The following is a 23459-nucleotide window of genomic DNA, read 5'->3' on the forward strand; positions in this document are numbered from 1 at the left end:
ACCAGGAGTAAGAACAAGGAGCGATGCCTAACTTCATCCATTCCAGCATAAGAGAAACATTCAGTATAACTGTTTTGAAATGAGCAGAAGTACAGCCCTTGCTGAGTGCTCCATTCAGCTTTATGGCTTGCATTTAACTACTTGTATGTGAGTAATCAAGATGAGGCTTGTCCTTCTGACAGCTGCCAGGACTAATCTGCTGTATGAGTAAGGGACAAAATGACACTTAATATCCTAGTGCTAGTTCTTCAAAAGTTAAATGTTCCCGTGTTCTAGTGCTTTGCTCTTCTAGAGCACCACTGTATCTAGAGCAGCTCTCATTATCTCCTAAAATGGGCTGCTTCCCATCTTAGAAGGTGGGGAAAATACCACCTTGATTTCAGTTGAAATGCTGAATCCAATAGCAGCTATAGGGCTTTACCATACAAAGCATTTAATACATGAAAGTTTTGCTGAATGTAGATCCATAAACCTACCACAGAGCCATCATTAGAGGCAAAGTTTTTGTACACAGTAGATTTAACAGCAGTCACCTGTTTTGAAGTTGTTCAATGATTTGTTAAGTGATCTAATCATCATTCAGCAATCTTCCCTGTTAGAAGTATTCTGCCTGGACTAGCATATTACCCAGAAGTTGAACAAAGCATCACTGAGGAGTTGTTCTTGCCATTCTATTTTCCACACCAAGATGAGTCAAGAACATTTTTACAGCTAATTCTGGCAGTGTGTAGTAAGATACTGCCAATAGTTTCAGATGAGACCTAAGCATTGCTCAACTAATTGGCTCAGAAGTTCAGTCCCTGCAGAACAAGTGCAGATCAAAGGAGAGCTCTTTCACATATGGGAATCAGGAAGAGGGGGAGAAAAAAAACAAAAAACCCCACAGGTTTCACATCAGTGCCTTTTCCTGAACTGAAGAAGCTCCCAGAGATAACCCTCACACAGAAAGAAACAGTTCAAGCCTTCTCAAGTGCCTGAGTGGCAGCAAACTGATGCTGATTTATCTGTTCCAACCCCCGGCAGTGAATTCCTAAAAGCAGTGTATGCAGATCAACATCTGCTCCTAGTAATTCTGCAAACTGGAGCTGGCATAAGAATTATTTGATTACATACAGCTTCTCTGTTGTAGTACTGAGGTAACATGTAGTTAATGGAAATGCATGTGTTATAGTGGGAAAGCCAGGGTGATGAACTTTACTCAGACCAAGCCACTGACAGCTGGAAAGAAGTTTGTGATTTAAGACCTGTGAAGAGTAAATTAAATAGTATGCCATTTAAAAAGATTACTTGAAGCCAACAGCTTTTCAAAGTCAGTTCCCTGTGCATGGAATGAAGTTGAAATCCTTGGTACAGCTTGAAGAGAAATCCATGTGTTTTGATACATACAACAACCTAGTCTTGAGAGAACCGAGAACGTCATTGTTCTGGCTTACTCAATTTCTTGAGTAAACACTGCAGAGCGACCACTATAGTCAGAATAATTAAGCTGCTGGTACAACTCAATAACTAACCATTTAACAAGTCAGGTATAAAAAAATTTATGTAATAATACCAATTCAGCACACAAATTCCATGCTTCACAAGTTCTGCTGCTGTGTAAGAGTCCTCTTAACATTTATGCAGATAAGTTTAGGTTTTTAGGTCACTGCATGCCCAGATCAAAACAGCAGCAAGAGATCTACCACTACAAGCAGCTATACCCAATTGTGCCTTTAGAATGCTAAACAAATGCAGAAATCCAGATGAGTGCCTCACTGCTGACACAGGACTGTGCACACAAATTTCAATGTATGTGTGCTGCGGAGAATAAAGTTACCTACTGAGAAGAAAAATGCATACAGATTCTGATACAGACAGGATACAATCAAGACAAATTAAGTCACTAGACATTCAGATTAAGGGGAGGGGAAAAACCCTTTGAAGTATACAGATGACAAACCAGCATTAAAAAGGATTCTAAAGGCACATTTCAGGTAACATGATTCTGTTAAGACCAACTGCTTACACACGCAGGCACAAGTCTTAATGGCTTCCCCCACCCACCCCAACAATTATTTAACAAAAAAGAGAAGTGCATTTTCAGTAATATTAACACCATTCAGTTAATCTGTTCAGTCCAAATGTTTAGCAGTATTTTCCTTATGGTGATATGGATTCTTTGCACTACTCCAATCCAAAAATCCCAAACAGGCAGGATTAGTAAACGTTCAACTGTTGTACTAGTTAACATTTACTCATCAGAGCCCACTGATCTCTTCTGTGCCCTCTTGCGGGGCAACCTCCTTGGTGAAGCTTTATCTAGAAGAAAAAAGGTAACTGTGTTAATTGCTACAGCTACTTCGTATTAGTTCTTATATAACAATGCATTGTCCTCCCTTTCAAACAAAGCCACACTGCCCTTCTAATGCAATGCATCACTAGAGAAGCTACTTGAAACATCTCATTAATGGTTTCTTGTTTTAAACCATTAGCATTCTGAACAGACTAAAAGAAATAACATTCCTATTTTGTAACATGCAATTCTAAGGTAAGGGCCATTCAATTTGCCCGTTACTAAGATGGACAACAAAAACCTACAGCATCTCCTGATGAACCCACATGCTTTGTGGTTTAGAAAACTTCCATGCACAACATATATACTTTCAGAGAGTTAATGAATGATTTATCATTACTGGTTTTAGTTTACCTGCCTGAAGAATGATTAACCCTCTTTTAGACAGCTTTGTCTTACATGAAATATTTCCAAGTTCATACAGCTTAACAGCAAACTGTTCCAGTCCCAAAGAGAACACCCTTACCCAGGAATCTACACTTGATTATGAAGTTATCACTTTGTGATCAGATAACCCCAAATGGGGAAGCCATCCAGCTTTAGCTGTATGATCACTGGATGCCAGAAGCCTGTTCTTACATTTTAATCTATGACAGGTCTATAATTGTCCTTTCACAGTGATAATTCTTACATAGCATCTTTAATCATTATAGTGTTATAGAGGAGCTACAATACTTTATATGAAGAAAAAAAAGCAGTGAGGTGATTGCTAGGTGTCTGCTTACAAATGCAAGTTCATAAACTGATCAGCTTCCAGTCCCACTGGCAAGCAATGCTCTTAATGGCATGATGGCTGTTCAGTTAGTACACTTTGAAGTATCATCAAAAGAACAGGAAAGAATCTGAGGATCTTGAAGGCCAGATATCTCAATGGATTCTAGTGTAGAGTTCTAATGAAACAGCCAAGAATTAAAGAATACCACAATTAAGAAGAACTTAATACCTGAAGGCTAGAAAAAAATAATGCTTAAGAGATGAACACCTAATGTACCTTAAAGAGCAGGGGGGCAAGGACAGAACAACACTGGCTGGATTTGAAACCTTTGGAAGACAGCTTGCTCTTCAAAGCAGTTTATCATTCACTGCTTCAGTCTCACTTACTAGACTGAGGCTTTCAAACTTTTCTATGTTTTCATACTACCATTCCACTGTATATTCCAAGAATACAGTGGAAGAAAGCTGACATTTTCAGATGTGAAACAAGCCCTCATACCTTTGTAGCAACTTTTGATTCCTTTCCCCTTTAGCTGTACTGAAGTCATCAACTTCTGGCACAACTTTGTGTCAGATCTAGAGCCTCCAGGTCTTCTAGGCTGCATACAGCTGTCAGACTAAGATTGCTCATTTCATCAAAATGAGTCTTTCAAGTAAAGTAAGTTCTAGTATGCACTTTGTTTCAAGTGAGGATAAATCACCTCAGACAGACAACGCTATTGGTGGTAAGAGTTCATCTGGGATAAGGAAGATAGCTCCATTTAACTATTATACCCCAAGATGAGGTTTGTTTCTCACTGAGAATGAGATGCACTCAACCATGAGTTGTGACCAGTCAGTCTTCCACCACTTCAACAGTAGCTTGACACTATACTAGGGTGGTACACAGTACTTTAGATAAAGGGTTCTGGGAACTGGTAGAGACCACAATACTTCAGCAATATTTTCATCAATAAACTAGATATAAGTTTGTGGTATTTTGCTTAAAATATTTTATATACACATATACATTTTTTCCTGTTTGGATGGTTATATGCGTCTGCTCTGTAATCTTTTACTACTCATGCTCTGCTCTATCGCCAATCACTGCATGCAGGAAGACAGTTATCCATGCCCCCTTATCACATGGATAGTACATTAAGAACTTCCACTCTTTAAATCACCAGAGTTTGCCTCACCTCTTCTACTTTGCACTGAAGTCACAGGAAAGCAAGAACAGAAGAAACAGCGAGAGAAGTTAGAAATATCCAAACATATGTTCTAAAGAAACCAGATTAGTTTTACTGTTGGCATTTCACACCAAGAATTTAGTCATTTTGTACTTGTAAAGAACATTAATTTCAGGTTTTAATGCATCTTTGGTTAAAACACAATCCTAATGCTTTATGTCTATAGGCAGCCTTCCAACCAACTTGCAGAAACTTTCAGATAACACCTTTAAGCCTCCTTTGTGAGGCAGGTTTTGGGTAGAGATTTTATACTGTTAAAGTCTACAGAACAAAGCATGAAAGTCATTGATAGCCTTCACCATATCAACCAGTCGAGTTTGTTCTACATAGGAACAGGTTGATAATGTAATCTAATCATTAAGGCCAGTGCTTTAGACAGGTTTTTTTTATTCCCTAGAACAGATGTTCTGGGAAATCGGTATTAGCTACTTGTTTAGTTACAACTATTTGATTAATTAAGTGTAGTTCTACTTCAGTTTGTGACACACAGACTACTTACTTATTTGATTTAAAGTTTCTTGGGGAATCCAGCTCATATCAACATCATTCTGATTTGATGTTCCCATCTCTACTTTCTGTACTGGTCTTTTCCTCTGAAAATGCAAGAGAACAGATTTTTGTCTTCCACATAAAGTTCTGATAGCACAAATATTAGAAATAACCAATAGTACTTTAATAAACTGTAATTATTTCACTAGGAGACAAACCTAATATATGAAGGGACAAAACCAATATATGAAGCTGTCTTTGTAACCTAGCTTTAGCTATCTTTAATCATTAGCAGTTTATTCACCTAGGCTTAGCATTAATACTTGTAAGGCCTTGCAATACTTATTTCACACAGATACCAAGACTTCATGAACACCTTTGCAAGTTGACTACACCTGCTACAAAAAAAATGGCTGATAACCCGAACTAGATAACTGGTTTCATTACACTTCCCCAGATTAGCACAATACTCTTATGCAACCTTGCAAAGATAGAATTTGAAAAAAAACAGTAATTCCATCCTTTTGCCCACAGGAAACTATTTATAACTAAAATAATGGCTGGACAGCTGTTTGCAAAGTTACACCTAAACCAACACAATAGATACAGACAACATGGGGAAGTTTGTCCAGCAAGTATGCAGCTACTGATTCAAAACATGTAGAGATTGGAGCACATCAAGGCTTCCAATTCAACCATTCCAGTGTTGTGGTAAAGAACAGACCCAAAGAACATTAGACAATCGACCCAAGTGTCTCCAATTTTGATTTTCTGAAATTTCTAGTTTTGCACAGTAACCTTCAGTCAGTTCTGAAAGTATATCTTCTGAAGCTCTACTGGTACCATTGTACACTGCAAGTGATTACTGAATCGCTCCCCCCCCAAACCACTAAGGGGTTTATTACCAGCTACACAAACCAAATACACTACTCACCTTCCTAGATTCTAGTAACTGATGTAGACCAACAATAACAAGTAGACCAAGTCCAGCAAGGAACATGTACATGAAGATCCTTTAAAAAAATAAGAAACCATTAACTAAAGTCTTTAAGCAGCATAGAAATTAAAACCTTACTTTGGCCACACACCAGCTTGATCTTTTCCAAGCCCTTTTGTATGGGGGGGGGAAAAAACAAATCTGAAATTTAATTGCTAACAAGTTTTAAGTAATTATTCTGACTGACTTCAGAAACTAACCCTGAGTTTAAAATTCTATTGTTCACAATCCCATACAGGTTGGGAAATTAAGTAATTACTGAAACCTATTACCTGCAAGAATCCTTTTGAAACACAATGTTTCAGGATGTTGGGCCACAGAATTTGTTTTTAATTGCTTTAACCACTTACAAATGCCTTAAAAGTATCTTACGCACTTTTAATTATATTACTGCAAGTACCACTAGGATACTCATTTACTTATGGAGCTTTGAGATGCCTTCCTTAGACTATCTTACTTTGTGTTCCACTGTTAAATTCCACCAACAGTGCAGATCGCTTTTAAATGGGTTTTTCAATCTATACATTTTGTTTTTAACAATTCCACCTAAAATTCCTGTTGGTATCTTAGCAGGAGGTAAGCAACCTTATTTTAGGGAGCAGGCAGGACTTTAGAGATACAGAGTTTAACTTGAAATAGACCATCTAACTCTGATTTATAACAGAAGAGTTAAGAGTTCTGCAGGGGAGACTTAACTGAACATCCCTGTTTTGTAGTTATTACCCATTCACAGGTCACCAACTCAAACTGGTTCCGACTAATGATTTGAATTCTTCAGGTGCTCTTTTATCCAAGTACTATGCTTTCACATTACCAATTATTTGGTATTTGTTTGCTGATGCTGTTCTCTTTGGCAAATGCAAATTCCTACAGCACTTATTTCTTCAGATTGAATTTTTTTTTTTTTTTTTTTTAAGAAAAGGAAGCTTACTTAGGGAGCTTGCTTAGCAGGCCGTTTCTAGCTGTGGTAGGAATATCCAAGTATTCAGTACTGCCTTCAATACTGACTGATGCCTGATTTCTGAAGACTTCTTTAAAACTCACAGGTTCTTTTGAAGTTCCACTTCTTTTAGGATATTCTAAGAGCATATTGGCACACCATACATTTGCAACATATAAGGTGTCCTTAAAGCACTCCTGAAAGAAGTCTCCTACCAACAGGGGAAGTGCAACAACAGATGAGCATAAGTTCCTTTATCTCATACTCCAGGCATCTTTCACTTTACATTATCTTAGATTATACTGAATGCTCCAGAAGGTCCACACGGTAAGACCAACAGCCCAGTACTACGGTACTGCTGCATCTTTAACTTGGAGGAAAAAGACACAGTAGTATAGAAAAAGCTTAACAGCTTTGAACTGCTATGTGGCTATATGACACCGGGTCCTATTCCAGGCTAAGTCATCTGAGCAAAGCAGTTGCATAAGCCGTTCACTGACACAGTACCAACCCTGAAGATCCTTAGTGTTAATGAAATCTTCGTTTGGGAGAAAGCTCACATTTTCAAGTTAAACAAGTTAAAGCCTTCGACACCATCAGCAAAATACAAGACCAAACTCAATAAAAACAAAGGTACAAGAACTATTCTCATCAGCCCCCATCAATAACCCATTCTACCAGTGCACCAACTAAACAGGCATCTCCAGCTTCCTTACGTTTCTCCATCCAGTCCATCTTCTTTTTCAATAATTGTAACCGTCTGATTGAAGACAGCATCTTGAAACACATTGCCCTGTAACAAAGTTCCCACAAAATATTTTAAAGTTAGTTACTTCCTTGAAAATATACATAGCTTCCTATGTTTTCAAAGAAACTCTAGAAAGGAATAAATTCTGCATAGATAAGGCTTCATTACGTTTATAAATAATGCAAGTTTAACTCCTCACATAAAACTGCAAGTTTTCTGGTGTAAGTACCAATGAGAGATTAGATATTAACAGGAAAGTCTTATCTAGCTTTGAAGATGTTTCCTGTAACATGAGATACTACATATGAAGGAATCTTATTAGTACCATTAAAACACTGAAGGTACAGAAGTCTTCAACCTGCACTAAAAAGAAAGAATCCCCTACTTTAGTACTTCACATTTGTTTTACATCCCCTACTTTACATTTAAGGCTTTGGGGAAAGCCCTCTCCCAGGCTGAAAACATTTCATTTATTTCCTCACAATATCAAGTCTACAGATGGGGTTCAGGCTGTTAAGTTTGTTAAAGCCTAAACTGAATACAGTGAAATTAAAGATTTCTGGAAGGTTTTTTTAAAGTTAGTATATGCTACTACTACTCAATTCAATGACATTCTGGATTCCATTGCTAATATAAATCTCAAGTGTAATGTACACAAGGGACAACTGTGAAACATGCAGGCAATCTCTTACTATGCTTATGCATGTAGTGATTTGCTTAAAGATCTGAGGCAAGGTCTGAAGAAATAGTAACTTGACTAAGCAGTTCCTTCCTGACATTTCCACATCAATGGAAGAGATTGAAATGAATTACAACATCAGGCTTACGTTTACATCTCTGTAGTTGAGATTGATAACTAGTCCAAAAGGACGACCACCCATAGGCTCAGCAGGGATGAAAGAGTACTCAAATGTGGCTTGTCTCTGTGGTGGAACTACTGTATTCAGAGGGAGAGCCGTGAAGTTCTGGATATAAAACTGGTAGTCTTGAGGGTACCGGAAAGAAGCATCAAGAGACTCCACAATGAAGTCTTCTGTACCCTTATTGGTGAAGCCTACCAGGAATTTTACGATGTTGTTTGCTGGAAAATCTAAAACACAAAAGTAGTTAACTGTTAGAAACTTGGTACAGCACACCTAGCCCATTTCTAAACAGGGTCTCTAGAACAGACCCAATTTTTTTTTTTTTTAAAGCCTCGCTGTTTTAACACACACACATTGATATACTCTGAGCAACTGTACAAAAGATGGTAGATCAGCACAGGACTCTTACCTTCACCCTTCACAAATAATATGGTTGTATCAGCACTAGGTGAGGCTTTAGGTTCTCCCGACAAGTCCTCTTCCTCTTTTTCTTCTGTCTAAGACAAGAGACTTTTTTTTAAAAGCCCCATAATTAATAGTGAAGCAAAGACCACGCTTATTTTATGAGAATCCTATGCAACAGTTATAAGTATGTCGACACATACAACAATCATTAGTACCAATTCCTGCCATTGCAGAGGTAGCACAGTGTTCTACCTCTAAATTAGCATCATTTTCAGTATTTATCCTTCTCATATCTGACATAGTGACTAAACTCAGCTCAATTTAGCTGTATTGAAAGGCTTCTGTGTAGGGTCAGATGGAAAAGAATAGTATCTAAGTGTTAAATAATCACATCTAAGCTATTTCTACTCAGAAGACAAACACTACCAAAATTATGGACAACCACAAAGCAAGTGAGAGTTGTTTCAATACAGAGTGCTTATAGAAGCTTTTACTCAGTTTTAAGAAGCATTATGCTTGCATGGAAACAGTTACACTTTAGGAACAAAGCAGTTATACAAATTCACCTGTTCAAGATCACCTTTGTGATTACTCACTTTTTAGTTTAGCAATTACAATCTTTAATGGTTTATTTTCAAAAATAATCAAGGTAGCAATCAAGGGATCACTACTGCCTCCACCAAATGAGAGCAAGGCTGTCCCCAGCTTGCACTGTCTGCTGAACAAACTGGTTTAAAGTTAGTTCTATCGTTTGATTTTGCTACTCAAACAACTCTGAAGCAGCGCACAGCCTACTGAATCAGTTGTACACATGCCATTTGGTACGTAAAGCCATGAACCAGAACTGGGCTTAGCATCCTGAAGTCAACTCCACATGTAAAACCGTTTCAGTGACATATAAAACTTATTGCCTAAGAAGTATGCTGTTTTGTAACCTTGCTTAGTCATACACTACCTATTAAAGTTACATTTGGAAGGTTAAATACACTATCAGTACCGAATACCTAGCACATCATCGACCATTTAGCAAACTTGGACAACCTTAAGCTCACCAACATCAACTAAAGACTAACAGAATCACAGAACAGTGTGCCAGGTCTCATACTACACAAGCCTTCTCATCCTAATGCAGTTCTGGTAGTTTCTAGAAACCTAGCAGTCCCCATACGCATTCTTGGGCTGGTAATTCATGAAAAGACAAATCCTTTAGAAACTTCAAGCAGGTCAAATTTAAATTGAGACTTTAGAATAACTACTTGGAAATACCAATACTAAAACCCATTCAAATATAACTACTTAGCTGCAAGCACTTCTGTTTCGATTCCTATTTATAACACTCATGTACAGTTACCAAGTCCGTAGGCTCATCTTCTTCAACCTCAGCTTCATCATCTTCATCTTCAACTACAGTATCTTCCACAGCTTCCTCATCTTCCGTAGCATCTTGAGCTGCAACTAATAAACCTGAGCCTACAGAAACAAGATGCAAAGGCTTTTCAATACCTCATTAACCAACAGAAAACTGACACTGCAGTATGATTTTTAAACTAAAATATTGACAGACTGTTTCGAAGCTTCCACTGCAAATATGTGGGAACAGTGTTAAGCTGAGGCAGGGAAAGTTTAGGCTGGACATCAGGAAGAGGTTCTTCACCGAGAGGGTGGCTGCACACTGGAACAGGTCCCCCAGGGACACAGTCACTGCACCAAGCCTGTCTGAATTTAAAAAGCGATTGGACTGTGCACTTTGTCATCTGGTCTAAACTTTTGGGCAGACCTGTGCAGGGCCAGGAGTTGGACTTGATGATCCTTATGGGTCCCTTCTAATTTTGGATATTTTATGTTCTATGAAATAAACTCACATTCAAGTGATTGCCTATGTTGACGATTCAGCCATTCATTCTCTAATTACTTTGAGCTGCCCATTTATGTATCAGCAAGTTCAAAACACTTTACAGCTGGATAAATTTCAGCACTTGCACAGCAGAGAGCAACCAGTTTACCTTACATTATAAAGGTAATTTCTGTTATTATGAACGTTAGAGTTTCTATTATGAGCAAACTAATTCGAGGAGTTTTTCTCCCCTTCTAAAACCAGCAAGCTTCGGAGCAGTGCTCCAAGATGCGAGTAGTCAGAGAGTTCACTTCTTCTCTACTTTTATGGCACCGAGTCTCATACATTCAAACACCAGGCATAGAGGATTAATGAAAGAGTGGCCACAGGACAGAGTTCACACCGTTTATATTTAGAGCACATGCAGGCTAGGCCGAGAGCTTCTCACAAATACACACATGACTTAGAGGTTCTGTTTGATGAAGCTGGCGTTTCCCAAAAAATAAGAAGGACAGAAATGAATGGCTGACTGAATTGCACAAGCCTAGAAGAGCCAGGTGGGTACACAAGCTAAGCAAATATTCAGAAGCTTTCACATGGCACACAAACCCTTGAACAGCACGAGTGCTCCGAGGGCTGCCGCTCAGGGCTGGGAAGTGCAACCAGGAGCCCTGGCGTCAGTGCCTCCATGAGGCACAACGGGAGGCTCCCGCTCGGCCGCACGCAGCGTGTAGGCGCAGGGATTTCGCGTGATGAAGCTTTAGGGAGCACAGATCCGCCAGTAACAGATTTTTAATTGAAACCCTCGCAGCCGGCCAGGCTACGGCCGGGTTACGGCTACCCTCCCAACCCCTCATTTGGGGTTTTCCTCTGGGCTGACGAGAAGCCGAGCCGATGATGTGGCAGGATGGGACGGGGCAGCTCCCCACAGAGCCCGGCGAGCCGCTGCCCCTCTCCCTTTCCCCCAGCCCCCAGCCAACCCCCGCACCCACATCGCGGCCCACCCGAGCCCCCCTACCTGCACGGCCGGCGGCAGGCGGCACTGCGGCGGGCAGGACGAGGAGGAGCAGCAGCAGGAGGAGCCGCCTGGCGCTGCCCATGGCCGCGGCGCAGCACAGCCCCCACACCCTGCCGCCCGCCCGCCTCCCCTCTAAATGGCGGCCGCCGCCGCCGCCATCCGGCCCCGCCCCGCCGCGCGCCGCAGCGGACGTGGCGCTGCCGGGGAGGAGCGGGGAGGTCACGCGGGCTGCGCACACGTCGCCCCGCCGCCCCCCGCGCGTGCGCAGTCCCGCCCCTCCCGCCCGCCCGCCAGGTTTTCTCGCTCCCGCAGGGGAAGGGGCGGGCGCTGCTGTGGGGGCGGCGGGGCTTGGCGCGCATGCGCGGCGCTCAGCGCGCGTGGCCCGTGTGTGGCAAGGCGCGGGGGAGGGGAAATGGCGGCCGCGCTGCGCCCCGTCAGCGCCCCGCGGGGAGAGCCGGCGGACACGGTTTCTTCTCGTAGCGCAGGTTAACGCGCCCTGCGGAGGAGCAAGGACAAAGCCTGCTGTGCTGAAACGTTAAGAAAATGCCTTGTGTCGAAATTCTGGCGTTACCGAAACCTCACGTGGTCACAGTCTCGCGTACTGAAATCTCACATACCCATCCTTCCTTTAGATCAAGCCGGTTTTCAGGCATAAAGTCTCACGTACCAAAATCACATTACCAAAGTCTCACGCACCAAAATGTCACGCACTAAAATCTTAACAAAATCTCAAATACCGAGCGTCTCACAGAAGCCCTCTTCCTTTACACCAAGCCGGTTTTCAGTCATACTTTTGACAGTTTAACTGAAAAGGTTTCTCAAAGGGTAATAGGCAATGTCCTTGAAAGTAGCCCACTATCCCAATTTGTTATACTGAAATGTAAAGTGTACTAAGATGGAAAAGCCTTCTCAGATCCCACAAGCAGAACATTCAGTGAAAATACTGAGGGCCAAAACTGCCTTCCAGCTGTCTCTTCTCCCACAGTTAATAACCGTGGCTCGCCTAGAGAGTATAATGAAACACAGGCAGTGTTTAGATGTGCTCTGTATTTTGCAGGAACTTTGATTTGTCCAGTGTAAATACAACTTTCTGTGATGGCAGTGGTGGTAAATGGCATCTTCAGTATTTTATTTTCCATATTTTCATTGATTTGATTTTGAATCTGCAAATTAAAAAAAAAAAAAAAAAAAAAAAAAGCTTTATCTGGCTGAAAATATTCCTGAAATTCTGCTCAGTATCGTCAGAAGGTGAAGCATCATTATGAAAACTAGAGAACATCCATTGCTACTGATAAAAGTATTTCTAGTCAGGTAATATCCACCCAATGGCATAACATTACCTTTTCTGCAAGGGGCTGTAGGTTGGTTAACATAATCTTTGGCCAAACATGTTCGACAACATCTTCATCTGAGTTAAGTGATCCTTATGTTACTAATTAACCTGTGTGGAGTTTACATGTGGGAGCACAGGAGAGTTAATTACAAGTGTGCGTTGAAAATAAGTGAGATACATTGACCACCTTTAGTGGTCAACACTGTCTTATACTAACTGCAATATCACAGCTGTGCCTAAGAGCTTATTAGGCCACAGTTCTTTTGTGCTAAGTATCCTATCCAGAATGAACAATTTATAATCTGAAAAGAAAGACTAAATGAGTAACTGGAGCAAGCTGTGGAGAGATGTTTTCTGTTTTGTTTTTTTTTTTTACACCGGGTATATATTCAAAGACATAAGAAATTAAGTGTTGAAAATAATTACCATTATTGCAGCTTTTCTATTTGACATCTCAAATGTTGGATGATAACCCTGAGAAGCCTGGAAAGAATGGTAGGAGTTCCTCTTGCCTGTGGGAATTCTGCATGTGGCCAGTTGTGTACAAGCACTGTATCCTTGCATTAAAAAAAAAAAAAAAAAAAAAACAACTTTCTATACTTTCTAGTTAGAATTTTGACTTGAATTGTTCTGAGGAAAAGCATCTTCAGTTTCATAACATGTATCACAAAAAGAGTGAGCATTCTGAATGCCTATGGATGAGAAATAAAGTTTACCTCAGGTTTCTGGTTTTCATTTTGAACTTAAACGATTCCCTGAGATGTGTGTTTCTTTTTCTAAACTATCAGCAAAACACAAATAGCTGTTCATGTACATATAAGTAAAGTATTATTTCTTCATTGATACTTGCATTTGGCATGGCAAAGAGTCAGTATCCTTGCATCTGGAAGCTTTGGGGAGTGACAGTACAGAGGCAACTGAACTGTCCCATGTTACCATGGAACAGTTCATCTGCTCATCTCTCTCAGGTCATGTTAGCTTCATTGCAGTGCCCCATGAATGCTCCAGTGCTGCTTCAAGATGCAAGCAAACATGGCAGCACTGGACTCGTAGCTCAGGGCAAGGCTAGACAGGGATCGTTGTGCGATTTGAGCTGGCAGGGAAGAAGACTGGTGTGGCTGAACAGGGAATTTGTGCTAAATGCCTGGGAGAAAAAGAGAGTTTATGTCTGGTGGAAGAAGGGGCAGGCAACTCAGGGAGAGTACAAGGAAGTGGCCAGCATATGCAGAGAAAAAAATCAGGAAGGTCAAAGCCGAGTACGAGCTCAACCTTGCCACTGTGGTTAAGGATGACAAAAAATACTTTTATAAATATATTGACAGCAAAAGGAGGGCCAAAGAGAATCTCCATTCTCTTGAACAACACATCACCTACACCATCAGATTCATTTCCATTCCTGAGCTCTGCCATGGTATAAGTCCAACTTATGCAAAAGGGAATGCTGGTACTTTAAGCCACTATGCTACCTGGGTTCTAAAACAAGTGAGCTCTCACACCTACCAATTTGTTTGCTTTGCATTCAGAAATATTAATTTAATTTTAATTGTGATGTTTATTTTTTATTTTTTTTTCCAGCTTGGTTTTGACCAATATACAAGGAATAGTAGATAAACATAATAAATGGACATGATGAGTCCTTAGTCTGGTACCACCAGAAATACAAAACCACTCTGTCTGTCAAGCCAAATTTTCTTCAAAATGTTGTACATACATGTAATTTTACTATTTAACAAAAGATGCAATCTTTACTTAAACATAAGTTAATTAGGATAGTTTATCAGGTTGTCTTTACTAATTTTCCCCAGCTAAAACAAATACTTAGATCCATATGGGGGAACTCTTCAGAAGTCAGGACTCCCCAGCTTTGTGCTTTCCTGGTCTCACATGGCCCTTCTCTTTGGTGAGAAAGACTAGGTATTTCTCTCCTCGATGTTCATCAAGGCTGCCTCTAGCCAGTGAGGGGCGGGCAACTCAGTAGGGTGCAATGTGAAATACTCCTTTACACAAAAGAAGACAAAATCGCTTTTTAACATCGCTGGTTCCGATGCTAGCGCAGAGACCAAGAAGCCAAGCTATGTCGCAGTTCCCATGTCACTTCCATGGAGCCAGGCTTTACGGCTAAGCCCTATCAAGGTTTGGCCCACAGAAAGAGAGAATTCATCCTGCAAACAAGTGGAAGTCCTTGATCCTCATCCTAGTCTCTGCCTCACCTGTGTGAGTTACGGTTATATAACCTACAGGACAATCCAAAACTGGCAGAATTCCCAAAGCGAGATTTGTGATGACTGCAGGGAGCCAAGAGTTGGACTCGATGATCCTTGTGGGTCCCTTCCAACGCAGGATATTCTATGGTTCTATGATTCTATATTGTGCAAGCATCACAAAGAAAGGGGAATGGATGCCATCCAGAGGGACCTGGACAGGCTTTAGAGGTGGAACTGTGTGAACCTCTTGAGGTTCAACAACGCCTAGTGCAAGGTCCTGTACTTGGTTCATGGCAATCCCAAGCACAAATACAGGCTGGGTGGAGAATGGATTGAGAGCAGCCCTGAGAAGGACGTGGGAATGTTGGTATATGAGAAGTTCAACATGAGCTGGCAATGTGCCTTTGCAGCCCAGAAAGCCAGCCAGGGCTGCATCAAAAGCAGTGTGGCCAGCAGGGCAAGGCAGGGGATTCTCCCCCTCTGCTCTGCTCTCATGTGACCCCACCTGGAGCCCTGTGTTCAGCTCTGGGGTGACATGGATACGCTGGAGTGGCCAGAGGACGGCCACGAGGATGATCAAGGGGCTGGAGCACATCTCCTATGAAGACAGACTGAGGGAGTTGGGGTTGTTCAGCCTGGAGAAGAGAAGGCTCTGGGGAGACCTTATATTGGCCTTCCTGCACCTAACTGAGGCCTACAGGAGGGCTGGAGAGGAGAGGCTCTGTTAGGGACTGTAGTGAGAGGAATGGCTTTAAACTAGAAGAGAGTACATTTAGAATAGATAGAAGGAAGAAATTCTTTACTCAGAGGGTGGTGAGGCACCAGAACAGGTTGCCCAGAGAAGCTGTAGATGCCCTGTCCCTGGAATTGTTTTAGGACAGGTTGGATGGGGCTTTGGGCAACCTGGTCTAGTGGGTGGCATCTCTGCCCATGTTGGGGGGGGCGTGGAAAATGATCTTTGAGGTCCCTTCCAACCCAAACTATTCTGTGATTGTGACTCTATAATTAAACTAGAAGTAGATGAAAATCACAAGGAAAAAATAAATAAATAAATATCAAGCAAACAAAACAAAAAAAAAGACCCACAGAAATACTTGTGATGTGTGCCACACAACTTCTCTCACAAAGGCTCAATTCCTTTCGGTGTTTGATTCATAATATACTCTTTGGATGTACATAAACACATATAAAATCACATAAAACTTCTGGAGCTATGAATGATAATTCTTACACTATGCTGAGGTTTCTCAGTAATTGGTGTTGTACAAGCAACTTCATATCCTGAGGAAGTATTAAAGGCATTTTTCTCACATGACACTTGTGAATTGCTATAAGGGATTAATAAAGTGCTGCAGAAACTATTAGCACTTCAGAAACTGTCTCCTGCCTTCTATGCCTTCCTCCTCTCCATTGTTGACAAGGTTTGTCCACAAAAATCATTATACTATTATTTTAATTTATTATTTTTCAAGATTAAAAAAATGAAAAAATCACCTGGAGTTGAAGGATGGATTTATTTCTCCATTAAATATATATAATGTTATTTGAATGTAATATTTTTAAAGAATAAAAAAAGCTAAAAAAAAAAAAAAAGTCACCTGGAGCTAAAGGAAGAAGAATGCAAGAGACTTATGGAAGAAAATGATAAACTTCATGAAGAACTGAGAAGCCTGGCACTGAAGGAACAGAAGCTTTAAATAGCCTGGTTGGGTGGTATTTCACTGACATATCTCTTGAAAACAAACTGGCAATTCGGTTGTGCATATACATAGAGCAGCATATTGTATCTTTTAGAGTCAATACACAGGTTATTTGAGCTTTTTCTCTGATTTCCCAAATGAAAAATCTGAGATAAATACAATGCCAGACTAAGAATCTCCTTTGTATTTCCACCTACACTTAGTATACTCTTTTCTAGTAGAAGATGAGGCTATAGCAGAGCTGTTGTGATTTAATGTACAAGGAACTTAATCTAAGAACTAAATCCTGTTAAGTATCTTTCTATGTCATTCCTACGAAATTGCCTAAGGCAAGTAGGGTGCAGGCAGTGAAGTTGATTGGTGTGATCCTTTCCCAATGCAGCAGATATATATTATTTATATATGTGTGTATGTACATATCTCAATTGTATTGTATCAATTAAATTTTTAAACCTAGTACCATATGAGAAAATGATTCAATACCCTGACAAAAGGCTTGAGAGTTCCCAGGCTCTAGGGAGCCCTTATGGGAGGCCGTTGCCTTGCAGTACGTAAAGGGGGCCTACAGGAAAGCCGGGGGGGGGACTCTGTATCAGGGAGTGTAGGGACGGGACAAGGGGAATGGCTTGAAACTGAATAGATTTAGATTAGATATAAATAAATTCTTCACTCAGAGGGCAGTGAGGCACTGGAACAGGTTGCCCAGAGAAGTGGTGGATGCCCCATCCCTGGAAGGGATCCTTCAAGGCCAGGTTGGACAGGGCTTTGGGCAACCTGGTCAGGCGGGAGGTAGAATCATAGAATCATTAAGGTTGGAAGAGACCTCCAAGATCATCACCCTACTACCATTATCACCCAACTAAACCATGTCCCTAAGCACCAAGTCCCACCTTTCCTTCAATACCCCCAAGGACAGTGGCCCCACCACCTTCCTGAGCAACCCGTTCCAATGCCTGACTGCTCTTCCTGAGAAGAAATGTCTCCTCATTTCCAACCTAAACCTCCTCTGGTGCAACTTGAGGCCATTCCCTCTATATGTATGACCAGTGAGAAGAGGCCAACCCTCAGCTCCCCACAGCTTCCTTTAAGGAACTTGTAGAGAGCAATAAGTGAGAGGTCCTCCTCTTCTCCAGACTGAACAACCCCAGCTCCCTCAGCTGCTCCTCACAGGACTTGTGTTCCAGGCCCCTCACCAGCTTCGTAGCCCTTCTCTGGGGCCCCTCCAGGCCCCTCCAGGGCCTCCATGTCCTTCTTGTAGTGAGGGCCCCAAAGCTGAACACAGCACTCGAGGTGAAGCCTCACCAGAGCAGAGTACAGGGGGATGATCACCTCCCTGGTCCTGCTGGCCACACTATTCCTGACACAAGCCAGGATGCCGTCGGCCTTCTTGCCACCTGGGCACATGGCTGGGTCATGTTCAGGTGAGTGTCAACCAACACCCCCAGCTTGTCTTCTAGCAGGTACCATGCCAGGTACCACTAGAACCATGAACAGGTGTGGTGTTGGTGGTGAGGCATAAGCCTTTGAAGTTGTTGAGAAAAAAGAAAGAATTGGGACATTTACATACTAGAAAAGTTACCAAGCCAGTGTGATCCTAAGTGCTACCAGCAGTGTTCAGCAACCCAACAGCACTTCAGTGCAACCATATCATCCTGCTGTGTTTATATAGTGAGATGCAGTGCAACACATGTATGGTTTTTTTTGCATTCACACATCCTTCTCAAAGGCACTCAAATAGCTGTCTAGCCAGGAGCTAGCATCAAGCACTCAACTAGCAAGCTGAGGAGGCCTACACTTCTTGAGTTACATATTACTAATGAATTAATGCCCTCATCAGCTTCCAGACTCCATTGTATAGGCTCTATATGAACACAAGAGGGAAAGAGGCACAGTTCTCAGTAACATTTCTATTAGGAGTTCTCAGTACATCTGAACAACCCCCAACCTCTAATTTTTATGATTGTGAATAATGAGGAACTCACTTCAGTACCTCGGTCTTAGAAAGACTTCATTTCATTTATTAACAGTGATTGCTGTGTTTTTCATGTACTTCTGTAACTAAACACTCATGGTAACAGAATTTATGAGACTCAGCTGTAGTCTATTGTGACTGTCTTATAAAAACTATCAATTGAAGTAGCAGTGGTTAAGAACAGTCTGTCAGTACAAAGCCTGAACTGGAAATAATGCTTTATACTTCCTGTGTGGAGCCTCTTTCTCATACACATCTTACAATGTTCTTCTAGATAGAGAATCACTGCTATGAAATGTAACCAGCTGTTCAGATCTTTGTATCATGCCCTTCAGTCTGTACACTCAGTTATCTTCAGCTAGCCTGGGCTTTTCTCCATTAAATTTTATCTAGCTGGCCTGAAAGATAAGCCTATAGAGTAAGTTGCAAAGTAATTAAACCTTTTTATTAGATACTCTCTCCCTTTATGGGAGATAAGAACTGCAAGTCCTGGGCACGCTTGGAGAAGGTTAAGCCTGTCGAGTAAAGGAGCTGTAGGTTCAGTTCATGTAATTGCTTTCTGTTCCCTCCTCCGGTGGAAGTTAGTGACCCTTTTGGATACTAGCAGAGAAGAATCTTTCAGGGAAGCTCTAGGATTATAATTCTATTCCACCTCAATACCAGAGCAGTTGCATCCTTTCTTTTGTTAAGGCTGGCTACAAATACATTCACTTTTTGTTTGTTTTGCTTTGCTTCTAATCTGTTTCACACTCTCTCCTTTTTTCCCAACAAAACACAAAGTCCTCCTGGAGGACCTTTTATTACAGCGCTGGATAATGGCAGGTAAATTCTCTTTGAAGATAATGAACAGTTTCAGTTGTTACCAATCTTCTTAACAACATGGTTATATCAGCAGGTGCCTAACTTGACACTCCAAAAGAGAAAGTTACAGAAGTCTGTTAGGCAGTGTCTGGTGTGCTCTGTAATGACATTAAGCTGGCTCCCGAGGTCAGTCAGTGGGTCAGGCTGCACAAGAGCAATATGGAAAGCAACATGACCATAGTTAGAATCTTACAAGAATGGAATATCTGCAGATGCAGTCATTATCCTCTCAGTCCTGTATCCAGCCATGGAGGTGAAACTCCCTATCACAATATTCCTGCCAAGAAAATACCTGAAGGTGTCCCCAAAGGACTGGTATACACTCTGTGCCACTGCACATACAGTGCTGTACTCATCCATGTGATTCTCATTCACTGGAATCACTGCAAGCATTTCCTCATCAGTTCTTGATGATCTTCCCAATTAAATGTATATTATAATAAAAGCAAATAATGTCATTGGTTTAGGCTTACACTATAATTGAAACTTTTTATAAATGGCTAATTTAATAGATGTGTCATAGATGAAGAATGATTTTTCTGAGTCATTTTCAAAATGACTTAGAAGTCTGGTAATTAAATCTCAATAGGCATCATCAAGATAGAAAACTTTATGGTATTATGCATAATACTGTGCATAACTGTGTGTTGACTGGACAAATTCAAATTCAAATCAGCAATAATTTGAGGAGTAAAAATTCCTTTACTGGGAGACATGTGGAAAGTGTGATGGAAAATTAAATAAATAGCTTTCATTATCAGTTCAGTAAAAAGACTTACTAAGATTGCTGTGTACTTGGTCTACAGAGCCTTTCTTTATCAGCTGGACAGGCCCATTTCTAATTCCCCAAGCATTTGGGAAGATTTACTTTTTTCTCCAGGTCTTTATATTCATGGGTATGGTTATTCACTTTTTCTTGCAGTTCAATAATTGTTTAATTCTTTTTGTTATGTTCAATGGTAGAAAGGTGATCTCTGTTCTAGGGAATGTAACAATGGAGAAAAATTGACAGTGTTTGAACAGCCAGAGAACCAAAGGGTTCATCACTGCCTTTCCTTCAAGTTAACTCGAGGATAACTGTAGTGTCTTGACTGAGACCAGCTATGACAAAAGGAAAAGAGAATTATTAGGAGAAACTGGAACACTCCAGCTGTCTTAAGATCATGAGTGCGTAAGCTACTGATACATTTCATAGGTAATTAAGATTATGTTTATTTCACAGTTTTGCTTTTTGAGTATTGAAATGCAGAATATATTATGAAACCCAACATGTACGTGTTTGAATGAAACCCCCTGAGCCTCTTCTGGTGGTTTTACTCAGGCAGGCAGCCTCCACCACAACTGCTCTCACACTCCCGCTCCCCAAAGGGAAAAGGGAAGGAAGTATGATGGAAAGGGCTCATGGTTTGAGATGAGGACGGGGAGATCGCTCAACAATTATCGTGACGGGTAAAACAGACTCAGAGTAGGGAGACAGTAAAATTTATTGGCTATTAGTAACAAGCTAGAGAAGTGAGAAAGAAAGGAAAGAAACCAAAACCACCACCCCTCCACCCCCCATCAACCCTCTTCCACCTCATCCCCCAGAGCTGTGCAGGGGATCGAGGAATGGGGGCTGCGGTCAGTCCCTAACATTTTGTCTCTGCCATTTCTTCACGGTCCCTCCCTGCCCCTGCTCGCCGTGGGGTCCCTCCCATGGATGCCGTCCTTCCCAAACCGAGCCTGTGGGGGCTGCCCACAGGCAGCAGCTCTCCAAGAAGTGCTCCCACACGGCTCCGTCCCACGGGGTCCATCCCCCAGGAGCAAACTGCTCCAGCACGGGTCAGCATGGGTGGTGACAGCTCCCCCCAGACCCCCTGCTCCTGCGGGGGCTCCTCTCTGCGGGCTGTAGCGTGGCGATCTGCTCCATGGGGGGCCCATGGGCTGCAGGCGGACAGCCTGCTCCACCAGGGGCTTCTCCCTGCACAGCCCGCAGGGGAACTGCTGCTGCCTGCCTGCAGCACCTCCTGCTCTCCTGCTGAACTCACCTGGGGGCTGCAGGGCTGGTGCTCACTCTCCTCTCTCCCAGCTCTTCTACAGAAGTTTTTCTCTCTCTCTTTCTTTCTTTCTTTCTTTCTTTCTTTCTTTCTTTCCTTCCTTTCTTTCTTTCTTTCTTTCTTTCTTTCTTCCTTCCTTCCTTCCTTCCTTCCTTCCTTCCTTCCTTCCTTCCTTCCTTCCTTCCTTCCTTCCTTCCTTCCTTTCTTCCTTTCTTCCTTTCTTCCTTTCTTCTGTTTTTCTTCCTTTCTTTCTTCCTTCCTTTCTTCCTTTCTTCCTTTCTTCCTTTCCTTTCCTTTTCTTTCCTTTCTTTCCTTTCTTTCTTTCTCTTTTCTTTCCTTCCTTCCTTCCTTCCTTCCTTCTTCCTTTCCTTCCTTCCTTCCTTCCTTCCTTCCTTCCTTCCTTCCTTCCTTCCTTCCTTCCTTCCTTCCTTCCTTCCTTCCTTCCTTCTTTCCTTTCTTTCTTTCTTTCTCTTTTTTTCTTTCTTTCTTTCTTTCTTTCTTTCTTTCTTTCTTTCTTTCTTTCTTTCTTTCTTTCTTTCTTTCTTTCTTTCTTTCTTTCTTTCTTTCTTTCTTTCTTTCTTTCTTTCTTTCTTTCTTTCTTTCCTTCCTTCCTTCCTTCCTTCCTTCCTTCCTTCCTTCCTTCCTTCCTTCCTTCCTTCCTTCCTTCCTTCCTTCCTTCCTTCCTTCCTTCCTTCCTTCCTTCCTTCCTTCCTTTCTTTCTTCCTTTCTTTCTTCCTTTCTTTCTTCCTTTCTTCCTTTCTTCCTTTCTTTCCTTTCTTTCTCTTTCTTTCTTTCTCTTCCTTTCTTCCTTTCTTCCTTTCTTCCTTTCTTCCTTTCTTTCTTCCTTTCTTCCTTTCTTTCTTCCTTTCTTTCTTTTTCTTTCTTTCTTTCCTTCCTTCCTTCCTTCCTTCCTTCCTTCCTTCCTTCCTTCCTTCCTTCCTTCCTTCCTTCCTTCCTTCCTTCCTTCCTTCCTTCCTTTCTCTTTCTTTCTTCCTTTCTTCCTTCCTTCCTTCCTTCCTTTCTCTTTCTTTCTTCCTTTCTTCCTTTCTTCCTTTCTTCCTTTCTTCCTTTCTTCCTTTCTTCCTTTCTTCCTTTCTTCCTTCCTTTCTTCCTTTCTTCCTTCCTTTCTTCCTTTCTTCCTTTCTTTCCTTTCTTTCCTTTCTTTCTCTTTCTTTCTTTCTCTTCCTTTCTTCCTTTCTTCCTTTCTTCCTTTCTTCCTTTCTTTCTTCCTTTCTTCCTTTCTTTCTTCCTTTCTTTCTTCCTTTCTTTCTTTTTCTTTCTTTCTTTCCCTTCCTTCCTTCCTTCCTTCCTTCCTTCCTTCCTTCCTTCCTTCCTTCCTTCCTTCCTTCCTTCCTTCCTTCCTTCCTTCCTTCCTTCCTTCCTTCCTTCCTTCCTTCCTTCCTTCCTTCCTTCCTTCCTTCCTTCCTTCCTCCCTCTATCTCTCTATCTCTCTCTTTCTCTTTCTCTTTCTCTTTCTCTTTCTCTTTCTCTTTCTCTTTCTCTTTCTCTTTCTCTTTCTCTTTCTCTTTCTCTTTCTCTTTCTCTTTCTCTTTCTCTTTCTCTTTCTCTTTCTCTTTCTTCATTCCTTTCTCCTTCTTCATCCCTTCCCTTCCCTTCCCTTCCCTTCCCTTCCCTTCCCTTCCCTTCCCTTCCCTTCCCTTCCCTTCCCTTCCCTTCCCTTCCCTTCCCTTCCCTTCCCTTCCCTTCCCTTCCCTTCCCTTCCCTTCCCTTCCCTTCCCTTCCCTTCCCTTCCCTTCCCTTCCCTTCCCTTCCCTTCCCTTCCC

General features: G+C 41.6%; 1 protein-coding gene and 1 long non-coding RNA gene across 2 annotated transcripts; both read right to left on the reverse strand.

Annotated features, from left to right (window-relative positions):
• Positions 1-1522: 1522 nt before the first annotated feature.
• Positions 1523-11768, reverse strand: SSR1 (signal sequence receptor subunit 1). Its single transcript, XM_072035033.1, has 8 exons — positions 11570-11768; positions 10069-10187; positions 8722-8809; positions 8277-8539; positions 7418-7494; positions 5699-5777; positions 4775-4868; positions 1523-2298 (listed from the first exon to the last, which is right to left on the reverse strand). Exons 1-8 carry the CDS (start codon positions 11649-11651, stop codon positions 2231-2233), a joined length of 870 nt encoding a protein of 289 aa, XP_071891134.1. The 5' UTR covers positions 11652-11768; the 3' UTR covers positions 1523-2230.
• Positions 11769-12752: 984 nt separating this feature from the next.
• LOC140001960 (uncharacterized) lies at positions 12753-16516 on the reverse strand. The gene is made up of 2 exons (XR_011807800.1): positions 15113-16516; positions 12753-13459 (listed from the first exon to the last, which is right to left on the reverse strand). It is a non-coding gene; the product is annotated as an uncharacterized lncRNA (long non-coding RNA).
• Positions 16517-23459: the final 6943 nt, after the last annotated feature.

The sequence above is a fragment of the Anas platyrhynchos genome, chromosome 2 (genome assembly GCF_047663525.1).
Source record: "Anas platyrhynchos isolate ZD024472 breed Pekin duck chromosome 2, IASCAAS_PekinDuck_T2T, whole genome shotgun sequence".
NCBI classification, from domain to species: Eukaryota; Metazoa; Chordata; class Aves; order Anseriformes; family Anatidae; genus Anas; species Anas platyrhynchos.